This window comes from Channa argus, chromosome 21, assembly GCF_033026475.1.
Source record: "Channa argus isolate prfri chromosome 21, Channa argus male v1.0, whole genome shotgun sequence".
Taxonomy (NCBI): Eukaryota; Metazoa; Chordata; class Actinopteri; order Anabantiformes; family Channidae; genus Channa; species Channa argus.
This window is the reverse complement of record NC_090217.1, coordinates 2,564,855-2,577,096: the sequence shown is the minus strand read 5'-3', so window position 1 is coordinate 2,577,096 and position 12,242 is coordinate 2,564,855. Positions and strand designations below refer to the sequence as shown.

The 12,242-nt window shown below is 40.7% G+C and overlaps 1 protein-coding gene across 1 annotated transcript in view; it reads left to right on the top strand.

Moving 5' to 3' along the window:
• Window positions 1–12,242, top strand: part of LOC137106818 (thyrotropin-releasing hormone-degrading ectoenzyme-like) — a 142,692-nt gene that overhangs the window by 38,975 nt on the left and 91,475 nt on the right. Inside the window, exon 4 of the mRNA XM_067490769.1 lies at window positions 1,939–2,065. Coding sequence (XP_067346870.1) covers window positions 1,939–2,065 — 127 coding nt within the window. The remainder of the gene's footprint in view (window positions 1–1,938; window positions 2,066–12,242) is intronic.

The window sequence follows — 12,242 nt, the reverse complement described above, 5'->3', positions numbered from 1 at the left end:
TGATGCTTTATACAGACTTTCTTAAATCTGTCGCCACAGTGAGGATCATATTTCATCTGAAATGTCTGAACACCAGCATGATGATTTAACCACATGACTGTGAGCATCTTAGCCTGTAAGCAATCATGGTTATTAGTGGTCAACTTTAATACTATTAGTATTTGGTATTTACTGCTGTTTACTGTGATGGTGGACGTAGCTGAAAGAGGGATGTAAAAATATGTGTGAGAGGTTGTGAGAGTTGCAAGTCTGCAACATGTGCAGAATTGTTTGCTGTATTTAATACAACCTTTATGGTCACTTCTTATATAGCATCAAGTCAACATCATCATCAGCCAGCGATGCATGAGCCTCAAAGTCAATTCAGTCGCAGCCCTGTGGTGCACTTCCACTGATTGCTACAGTCTGCCACGCTCTGAGCAGCCCTTCAGGTATTAGTCACCATCAAATTATAGTAAATAAGATGCAGCAAAACTTAATAATCAAGTAGCCATTGTTGGAGCCAAAAACATCCCTGCACTGCTGTCAGGACTCACTGACAGCATCTCTCCACATTAAGAAGTTTTGTAGCATATGTCTAATAAAACTTCCTAATTTATCGTGTTTGCCACATCAGTGGTTAGACAAAGTCCCTGATCATGGTAAATGCAAAGTACATGATTGTTCTAATGGTTTTAATGTGGTATATAAGGGTGAAATCAAACATTTTCAAAAACAACTCAGCTTCGTACTTGAACACAAGTTGTTATGCTCAGAAAAGTAACTTCACTTAGTTTAATGTTTCTAAATACACATTTTAAATGTAACTCCACTTTTCACTTTTCAGAAAACTGATTTGACTACCAGCTGTGGACACACACACACACACACACACACACACACACACACATACACATACACATACACACACACACACACACACACACACACACACCTACACACACACACACACACACACACACACACACACACACACACACACACACAAACAATCAGCATTTCTACTGGTTCAATGAAGTCAACATTGAGGTCCCTCCACAACCTGAGGCTGCTGATGGGTCAGGAGCCATTATGTGAACTTGTAATACTAATTATTGATCACTGTTTTCAGATGCACTGCAATTCATAATTTCACTTTGCGTTTTTTACAAATGTTAGAAAAAGCTTCATTCTTCTCTGAACTTGGGACATTTTAACAAAGCATATGCAGATTTGCCATAACAGGGAGTGATACGGATGAACATATAAACTTTTCCCTTAAGCAAAGCTGCTTCAGTAAAAGTCTTTGGTCTGAACAATAATGAGAAAACACTCAGCGCTGGTGTTGTGATTGATTGACTTTGACTGTGAGAAATACTGGCATCTAACTGAAGAGGAGCTTTAACTTCCTTTTCTTTTTTTGATGTTTTTGTATGTCTAAAAGTCAATTGTCTTTCTGTTTGCGGCAGTAAATCCATATTTTTTTCCTGTAGTTTTAAAACAAACCTCAACCCGACTTCATTATTTTGTCTGGAGAGCTGAACATGATTTCGGCCTGATTCACTCATTGTCTCTGCAGACCTGACCTGCCAAACACTGGCCTGATTCCATTTCCTTTTGTCTCTGTGTACGTTTGGACCCCAAAAGCAACTCAAATTTAATTTCTGCCTCTCTGCAGATCTGAACTAGAACTCAAACGGATTGTGTTATTTCCTCTGTAGACTTCAATATACACGGAGCCTTGTTTTGTTTGTCTCTGTGTAAATTTGATTGTAAACTCTCCCAAATTTAATTTCCTTTTCTATATACATTTGAAAAAAAAAAAGCTTAATTCCATTTTATTCTCTGTCGAGCTGAGCACACAGTAATTTAACTTCATCTCTCTGCATCTGTGTTTAGCTCCATGTCTATTAAAAGGCTCCTAATGACATTTTTCTCTCTGTATATCTTTGTCTTTAGATTCGCCTTTACGCCCGACCAGATGCTATTGCCAGTGGAGCAGGGGACTACGCCCTCCACATCACCAAGAGGCTGCTGGGATTTTACCAGGACTACTTTAAAGTCCAGTACTCACTGCCCAAGTTAGGTAAGGCTGCCGACGTCTTCCTCTGAGTGTTGCCAAGATCAATGTATTGTTTTCAGATTCAGTCAAAGGCAGAAAAAAAATCACTCTGTTCCTCTGATGTTGGATTTTCTGTCAGGTTTCATTAAATAAAAAGACACAGTTATCTTTCTATCCCCTGCTGATCCAAATTAGGACAGAGAAAACAGCCTCCCCTTCCTGAGCTGCTCGTTTTAGGGAAGTCAGCCAACTCTTTGTCCTTTGTTCAATTACAGTTGGGTTCATCCATTTGTACTCATATCAGGAGGAGAAAACACTCTGTCCTCCTTGTCTTTTGTGTGTCGGGGGGCTGCACCGTGTTTAGGTCTGGGCAATGAACCCTTAGTCAGTCGTGCACAGCTGTTTGGGGTTTGACATTGAATACTGGAGCTTAAGCTTCTTTAGTTGAGGAGAAAAGTGTTTGCTTTTAAAAGACAAAAAGTATTTACACTCATCAAAGTGAAATAAGGACCAAAAGTTGCACTGAAAGTCAATGCCAACTCTTTTTAGTCTGTTTATTTTAGGACTCGTGACGGAGCTGGTTATGTAATTAATAAAGAAAAGTGCAGTGTGCTTTGGTCCACGTCGTGACAGTGGCACAAGTTGGCATCCAATTGGAATTGTAACGTTGAGGCACTAATGAGAGTTGAAGTGGCAGTTGAAGGTAAAATAGGTTGTGAGGTTTAGTTTGTTTACTGATTACATTTTCACATTCTCTATTTTCTGAAATGTATAATAGCTAAACACGAAGTAAAGTTTGGCATGAGGTTAAAGCCCTGAAAGGGGTTGAAGTGCCAGATTAAATGGATTAACTGAAAATAGTTTGTGTGACAGTTCATGTAGAAGTGATGAAATGGGCTTTGTTGAGTCTGACAAGAAAATTCTCACAGGAGCTGACGCGTCTGTTAGGGATACGGTTTTCTGTTGTATGTTGCTTGTTTTCTCTTTTTTTCTGCATCCCAAGTTTGTTGTTTTTGTACATATGAGCTCATGAATTCATAATTTAGAGATTTAATTTACAGAAGAACACCAGAAAATAAATGACCATTTAAAACATTTTAAAATGAGGCTTTTGCTGCAAAAATGTGTGAAGCTGCACCTGAGTGCTCATTCACTGACCCTCGTTCACATTGTTCACGTTATCACTAAAATCAAACTTATCAAAGGAGTCTCGATGTACTGATGGATTATTTTATTTTACTCAGTCACTTGGATATTGGAAATTGAATATTTTGCATATTAACTTTGTTTTTGTGTCTTTCTGGGTGAAATAAGAATCACAATATTGAAATTGGTCCTTGAGTAACATGTACCTTCTGTATGTCTTTCTTATTACCCACACTGGACTGTCTAAACTAAACCTCTTTCTTTGGCTGTTAAAAAATTGTAAAATAAGATTGAGTAACATGTAAGATTTTTTAAAGTAACACCTGCAATCTCACAGCACAGCTGCTGTCAATAGCGTGTGTTTTGGTTCATTTTGTCAGACAGTGTAGTGATTGTAAAAATAATAGTTTCTCAACAGCAACAGCTTGGTCCTCTCTGTTAACTAATGGTCGGTCAGTTTGCCCTGAAGAAAACTCAACCATAATGGTTTTACCAGTGGGTGGGAAATCTTTCTGTTTTATCTGTCTGATCATGAAAACATAGGTCAGAAGGTTACAAGGGAAAAGAAAGCGTGGGTCTAAGAGAGGTTTTCTTTTTTCTGTAGCAATCCAGTGTTTTGGTCGGTGGTCTTGGTCTAAGCTTTGGGTTGCAAACCACACGTGTAGCACCAGCCGCACATGAGCTAACTTATGGGCCGTGTGGACAGTTAGATTGATTATAATAGGAGTGTATCTCTGCGCTTACTCTGTTGCATTTTTAAATTATGCTGGGAATTTTACTGGGACGGAGGATTCTTGACGATTATGAGTTAATGATAATATTTGCTAGAGCTGTTGCCTGACAGCCTCCTCACCTTGGGATGGTTGGTAGATTCTTACTTCCCATTGGACTTTATGTAGCTTCTTCATAGTACAAGAAAGGGACTCAGTTGTTTTTAGAGATTTCCTGTTGGGCCGTAGGTGGTCGGCTCCTTTATGGTGTTAAAGATTCAGCCACTCAGCAGCAGTTGTACCTCCTAAAAACAAATGAAGGCCCTCAGCTCGGTGCCACCGTATTTGGCTGGTGTTTACTCTAGTTTCTTTCTTGTCCTCCGTAATGAATCGTGTCGGAGCAGTTGAATTTCATCTTCTCCTTCTTCGTCGTCTTCTCCTTGTGTCTTCATAATTGTTTGTGTTTTACACCTCTGTCCTGTCAGAATCAATTAGCCACGTCACGGGTGCATTTCCTTTTCCCTCTCCACGCCTAAACCCGCTAATGTGATCACTGTGGCTCCATATTGTTTATGTCACACACTACCTTCCTGTCCACGTTCATTCATCACATTACAAATTCACTTTGAGTCAAATGTTTCTGTTTGTTTCCACAGGCTCAGATTAGCTTTGACATTTACTTTGCCTCCCTGACCTTTACACTGAAATTAGCTGCATTAACAGATCGTTCCATGCTGAGTTGAAGGTGAGGTCACATCCTGTGCTTCGGACCAGGTTGCACAAAGATGTCAGAAAAAAAAAACCTCCACAATGTCAACTATCCGGGAGAGTTTTAAATCTTATTGTAACTAGATAATGGTGAAGATTTATCATCTTCAAAAGAGCCTTGTAAGGATTTGAAGGGCCTGCTGAAGTTTGGAAAGAGTCTTAAGCAAGTAATAGTCCAGATGGTGTCAGGGAGAAAATCTCATACAATGGAGCTAAATAGTGTTTTCATACAACATCAGTGTTACACTTTTAAATCAGAGTAAATACTACAGAAAACTCTGTGGATGCAACACATATACAAAGGCAGCAGATAGAAAATGCAGCCAAACATTAGATGTAAAACAGAGGAGTGTGTAATATGTTCTTCTACACCTACACTGTTAATGCAGATACAGTGCAGATTCAGAGAGTTGTGCATAAGAATACTAATATTATTAGTTAGCGATAGTGTTGTTGGCATAACCTTCACGTTTGAACACATTTCCTGATGTGTTCAAATCCTGATGTATTAGGTTAAAAATCTGCATCCATGTTTCCATAAAAGCAGTGTTCTTTGTCTCTGCCTTTGTCGGCGTATTGCTGCTTTTCTTGGCTCATTATGTGTGTACAGGTACCACTTTAAATTCTTTATGCAAGCTGAACGGGTCTTTTGACTTTTCCCTTGTGGTCCCCACATTAAATTGGTACAAGTTTTAATGCTGCATGCCCTTCCTCAGATGTGAGCAGCACTCAGACTTGCACAGCCTTGTACAACCATCTTACACAACCTTAACAGCTAGGGTTGAGCAGTCCGGGGGTCAGTGTCTTGCCCAGTGACACGCTTTGACGTTACAGTCAAAAGCTGGCCACTGTGCCAACTGAGCCACTGCTGCCCCAGGTCGACACCATGTATGTGCTACAAAATGTACTTAATGTTCCCAAGCACAAGTTCTTCACAAAAAAGCATTATATATTATTCTGAGTATTAACCGTTCAGACGTGAAGGTGATGTTAAACCCTTTAATGTAATGACAGATGCTGCAATTGTAATAATGTATTGTAAATGGATAGTTGAATTGATATTGTTTGTGCAAGCTAGTGCACGTCTGAGTGCCCGATGTGCCCAGTAAAGGAGATGCAGCGTAAACCTATGGCAAATCAACATGCAGACCCGCTGTGGGGACCACAAGATCATGGGAACAGTCCAAAGAGGAAAATTTTATTTTTGTAAGAATATACAGTTGTAGAAAGTAACTAGTGACGTATATTTTCCCCTGAACTCTAGTGCAATTAAATCAAAGTAAAATAAAATGCAAATGCTTCAGTAAAGTACAAGGGCTTTAAAATTGTACCTAAGTACACTAGTAAATATACCAAATTACCACATGGGATTAACATTAACTGCAGAAATATAAGAAGAAAAACAAGTGAGTGGGTGAAAACATTGAGATGGTTGAAGTGTTTTAGGGGATTAAAGGGTCTGAGGACAGGAATTGGTTGATTGAATGTGTAGAAAACCATTGTAGACCCTGGCGTTACTAGTCAGGATGTCTCTGCTCACTTGTGTCCTTCAGTTCACCTGGCAAACCTGGGTGTTGGACTTAGGCCAGACCCGAGCTGGATGAAGCAGCAGTACGCTCGTGTGATTCCAGGTGCCAACATTTGCCTAAAGCCTGGCCGCGTGCTGCTGACCATGGCTGATTTCAGTCACCCCACACCCACGTTTCTCAAAAGGAGCCAAAATTGGCAACTACATATGGGCCAGAGTCAGTTCATGTGTAATGTAAGCCAACACTTGTCTGCAGTAGTAGTAGGGTTACAGCTTTGCAACCAGACTGACATGCATGATTAGGAGAGTCTGTGTGGTGCTTCTATCATAATCAGGACATTAAATGTTAATATTCAACATTTTAAAAGCCTGATTATAAAGGTTCCCACAAGCCCACAATTTAGAATGAATAATGAAATGATTAGATGTTACACTAAACCTAAAAAAATCCAGTGCCAGTAATGTAAAGTAAAAGCTTTCTATGGCTTTAGTTTAGGTTGTAGATGTACATTAATGCTTTTAAACTTGAGATTCTATATTAAAAACTCCAGATGGCAAACTTAACAATGCGTGCATAAAAGATCGTGAATGTAAAGGCAAAGATCACGTGGACTATTAAAATGAATTAAGCTGAATGTAGCTTTGTTTTATAAAGCTGTAGTCACCGTACGTCTGCCTTAGTTGTGACGTCACCATTCGCTGATGCCACCTGGCAGAGACTCATCACAGCACACAACTAGGCCTGGTCAGTGCTAGGACCAGGACCAACTAGGTCCGACCAGTCGTCATGACTACCACATTTATAATCAGCTGTACAGATATTTAGTTTGTGCTTGCCTCAGGGGGTATAGTGTCCAGGTTTTGTAAGTCCTAGCTAGTCTAGAAGTCTAGATCTGTGAAGTCAGCTCGGTTCAGGCAAGTGAAGATGCTGTCGCTAGAATGTGTGATAAAATATATAGTCGCAGCTTGTAAAACAAGTGTGTGGCTTTAAAACAGTGCTTGTATTCTGTATTGTATTCTGCTCACATGGAAATCACGATCAAACAAAACCTGATGCAAACAAGCAGAAATGCTGCTGTGCTTTCTTCACAAGGGGGGTGGAGGAAGAGGAGTCCAGTCCAGATCATCCATTTTTGAAGGCGTCCTGGGCTGCTTGATGAGAAACAAGCAAGCAGGCCCCAGTGATAGAATGCAGGTAATATATGTAATGGATGGACTGTGTGAGGAGAATCTGGTGGAATGAGTTTCCAGGCAGGACCTATTGTTCAGGGACCACAGAGCAAACCAAGGATGCACAGCAGGGACTTCATATCCCCCCATGTCCAGTTGTGTTTGTGATTCATCAGGATTTGATGAAGACATGTGCTGCCACTGTGGTCCTGACCTGGAGTCACGCTCTCAAATGGGTAGATGGATGGATGCAGTTATTGTGCCAAACACAAGTCCCAGAATCCCCAAATGCTCTCCCAGCTCAGTGTATTGAAACTCAAATTACTGCAAAACCCGAGCGTGAACTGTAGTCAACACATAAATATAAAGAGAACAAACTCAGTGGATTCTTCTTCTTTTGATTTGATTTTCTCTTTTAAATCCAGTCAGACTCTTCCTGTTTTTCTTCCAACTGTGTGCATGTTTGAGTGGAAGCAGTCTTCCATTATAAATCTCTCTTTCTGTGTCCATCTTGTTTATCAACATATATCCACATAACCACTGAGTCCGTGTGTGTGTGTGTGTGTGTGTGTGTGTGTATGTGTGTGTGTGTGTGTGTGTGTGTGTGTACACGCACGCTTGCATTCACACTGATGTTGACATCAGTCTTTACCACAGCTTCCCTCCTACCCCACTCCACTGCTGGCAGCTCTCTCTCTTTATGTGTGTGTTTGTGGTCCCAGAGCCTCAGGGCCCCATCTGTTGTCATGCAGGACATCGAGCTCCCCTGAGAGAGTGAGAGAGAAATGATGAGCTGATATATAAATTTAAAGGGACAGAGGGAAAAGTGCACCGTGCAGATGAAGGAAGGTATGGATCATAACAATAATGAATTGTAGTCACAATGATCACTGTCTGAAACACTGAGTCGGTCCACGCGTCTCAACATCAACCGTCCTGTGAATTGAGATGCAGATGGTCTTATTGGCTTCCTGGATTTTCCTGTAGTTTCACCATCAGCCAAGATCTACTTTCGTCCCGTTTACACCTGGTATTACCATGAAACGTGTGGATGGGGCTCAGTGTACAGGCATCTGCAACCGGTTAAATGGAAGAGTGGGAACGAGAACGTAAACACAGGAAGAAGAGTTCATTCTAGCACGGAATCTTCCTGTGAGTGAAAGATTGCTCTTCAGCATGGAACCATGGCACAGAAAGGATTAACTCATAACAGTGGTTATTATCTGGACGTTATACTAACAGAACTATGCAGCCGATGCTGAATGCACTTTGTAAAACCATCAAAATACAAAATATCACAAAAAGCTGTGCTGTCAGCCAGCTGTTTGACTGAGGATGCACCACGAACATCTGGGTACTGATATTTAAATATTCGAAATTACTTACAATTCTTTACTTCTGTGGTCACCCACAGTTTTTAACATGGGGTAAGATTTGGGGCAACATTCTCACTACAAACTGGTCAGAATTCCAAAGGAACCAGATCAAGACCACAATTGATGAACAGTCCCATTTCCTGTTTAACACCCAGGTGCAACTCTTCTGTTTAAGTTGATTTGGGTTGTGGCTCCAACTTTTGTTCCCTCGCTTTGGTACTTTTGGATGAGAGCTAATTCTTTGGCTGTCAAAACATTTCAGATTCGATTTTTCGATTAGGGCTGTGACACAAAGAGTAAAATGACCTCATGCCAGTTCACTTTGAGTACTGCGACTATGTCAAATAAGTCTTAAATAAGACCAAGAAACTGTCACTTACTGTCCCCGTCTCTCTAGTGATTTGTTCTCATAAAAAAATGGAAAAAGTGTAAAGTGACGTGATTGTAACACTACACAGTAAACAATATGAATATTTGCTCTTAGATGCAGTGGAGTAATTAAATTGTACTTAAGAGCAGTAACCAAATAGATATCTCTGCTTTGTTTGAACTGTGTATATCTGCATCAAATGGTAAGTCACTGTAACAATCATGTTGCGTGGTTTCATATGGACGTGAACACATCGTTTCAGAAACCAAGTTAGAGAAACGTTTCGGCGTGTTAGAGCTCCATTCATCGTGGTTACACATTTCCCTGTTTCTACTGTTACATCTGGTATTTAATAGGTAACATTTAACACCAGAGACAGGACTGTTTGTCTCTGACTTTCCTGCTTTAGTGCTCCTGACACTAACAGGGCAGCGTGTGTCAGTATTTTGAACAAAGCTCAGTTTGCTCTGTACACACTGAAACCATGCTTTAAAAGATGCCATGGGTCCTGCGAGCCTCAGATCCGCAGGCAGAGACTTTGAGAGCAGAGGAGCTCTAACTGCAAAAGCCTGGTCTTGAGCCAGGTCTTAAGAACAGGCAGCAGAGACCTGCCTTAAAAGAACGGGGTAAACTTCCATTTGCACGATAGAGAGACACTACAAATCAAAATCCACAACCCAAAAACAGGTAGGAGTAATATGCAGAATCTTACGGCATGTGAAGCAGCCTGAATGTGATATGCGTGCGTCCTTGTCAGTCTGGTATCATCTCATTTAGTCATGCAGTGGTAATGAACAGTGTGAGCCTGGTGTAGCATAAATCTCAAAGAAGCCGTTCCTTCCGTTTCATCTTCCATCCTTCAAATGGCCACAACAGCAGCTAATAAGGAAGGACTTTTATCTTCTTCAGGAACTTGTCCTAACTCTGTGCTGCAACACGGATGCCCTAAATTTTATTTGAAATGGAAATAAATCTCTATTATTGCCCCTCAATTCACACTTATTAACCCATAGTTACAAACTGTGTCATTAGAAATCTCATGTACAAAAGTATTCAGACCTTTAATGTAGTATTTTGATGCCCTGTTCGCAGTAGTTCTAACACACTGTGGCTTACGTCAGATGGCGTTTTTCAGCCAGCTTCTCCCATCTGTTATGAATCTCTATTCACCAGGGCTGGGTGACCTGGTGGTTCCTGGTTACTGGGAACATTCAAAGCTTTAGAAATAGTTTTATGCCCTTTGTCTCATCCAAAAAATGTTATGTGGAGAGTTTTGAAATTCTTTGGACTTGAGTAGTTGATTTTCCCTCATATGCAGTGTGAATTTACATTTACATTCAGTGAGTGAGAGATGCTTTTATTCAAAGGCAGAAAAACTCTAAGTCAAGAAGAAAACTTTATAACCAAGTGCTATAAGACGTGTTTTTGTTTTATGAGCAGCCAGTGAAGGAAAGAACAGATAGGATTTTTAAATGCATAGAAAATTGAATGTTGGTATTGTGTTTGATAGCTTGTGTTTGGCTGGCAAAGCGAAGTGAACGGGGCGCGAGAATCAGAGCTTGAACCTGATGTGTCCAGCTACAGGAAGCCAGTGCAGAGATCTGAAGAGTGGCGTGACGTCAGCCTTTTTTGGCTGATTACAAATGAGGTGTGCTGACACATTTTGGATCATCTGGAGAGGTTTGATTGTGCACGTTATGAAGTTATGACCAGAGCCTGCACAATATTCACAAACGTAGGATCTGATCTTTCTGATGTTGTAGAGGGCAAATCTGCTGCCTGATAGACGGAGGAGATGTGGTTGGTAAAGCTCATTTCATCAATAATGATGACCCTCATCATCATCATCATCATCATCGATATTGACCTGACTCAGACAGATGTGTTCCTTTCTATACTGCAATAATGCCTAGTTAGTTCAGTTTGCCCAGCCAAGTTCTAGACATCTCTCAATGAAATGCAAAGCATCAGGATGCAACCGAGCAAAATAAAAAATAAAAAGCTTGTTTTCACTTTGTCATTATAGGTTCTTGGTTGAAATTTGATAGACAAAAAAAAAAACATTTATTTTATTTAACATTAAATCTTCAACACAATAAAAATGGTGGTGCACCACAAGGATATTCTGCTATCTCAGTCAAATCTCAGAGGAGATGAGTCCAGTCTTGGACAAAGTATTGAATCTGTAATTCACAATATGACAGATCCTTTTATTATTTTTTTTGCTTCCCCCTCTGCTTTTCCTTTTTGTTTTAACTTGCAAAACCAAACCCAAAGACACTGGAGCTTCTTCGCTTTGTGCAGAAACTCAGTCCCAGCCTGGGAGTTGGTTTTTCTCTTATTCTTTTCAGTCGTGAAGTGGAGATAACTAAAGAAGCGATAACGGGCCTTTCGGGGCGTCCACAGGAATTCATTCGACTGTTCCAGTAGAGCAGAAATCTTGCAGCAGCAGAGCGAGCAGAGGCTCAGGTGATCCGACCGTCAGGAGAATTACTCTGAATATCTGAGTGTGTCTGAACGTGTGTGTGAACACGCCAAGTGGACTAATGTGTTCTGTTGAGTTCTGGCTCCATCTGGGATCCACAGAGACACACAGACAGCACCGCCTGAGGTCCAGCACACACACACACTCACACACAAACACCTACATCTCTTTTACTTATCTATCTTCTCATATTTTCTTTCTATTTTTCTTTTTTTTTCTCTTTGTCTCTTGCTCTCTCTTGCTGTTGCCTCAGGGTGACACATAACAACAGATGGACTAAATTCAAACACACACATTTATGTGCATGGGCACACACACACACACACACACACACACACACACACACACACACACACACACACACACACACACACACAGCTGCAGGCCAGTCAGCTGTCAGCCTGCTTCTGCCTCAGTGAAACAGAGTTGAAGCCTTTTCCAGTCCGTCGGTGCATCCTCATCATTCAGAGCAGTTTGAAAAATTTAGCAGTAATTTTTTAATAAAGTAAGAAGGACGGTGTCTTTGGACTGGAGTGACCCTGCTGAACGCTATACGGCTTTTACAGTCTCAGAGAAACTTTTCTGAATTACTGTGGGGATCCCAAAGTGTCCAAATATATCAAGATATCACACTAAATTTTGGACAGA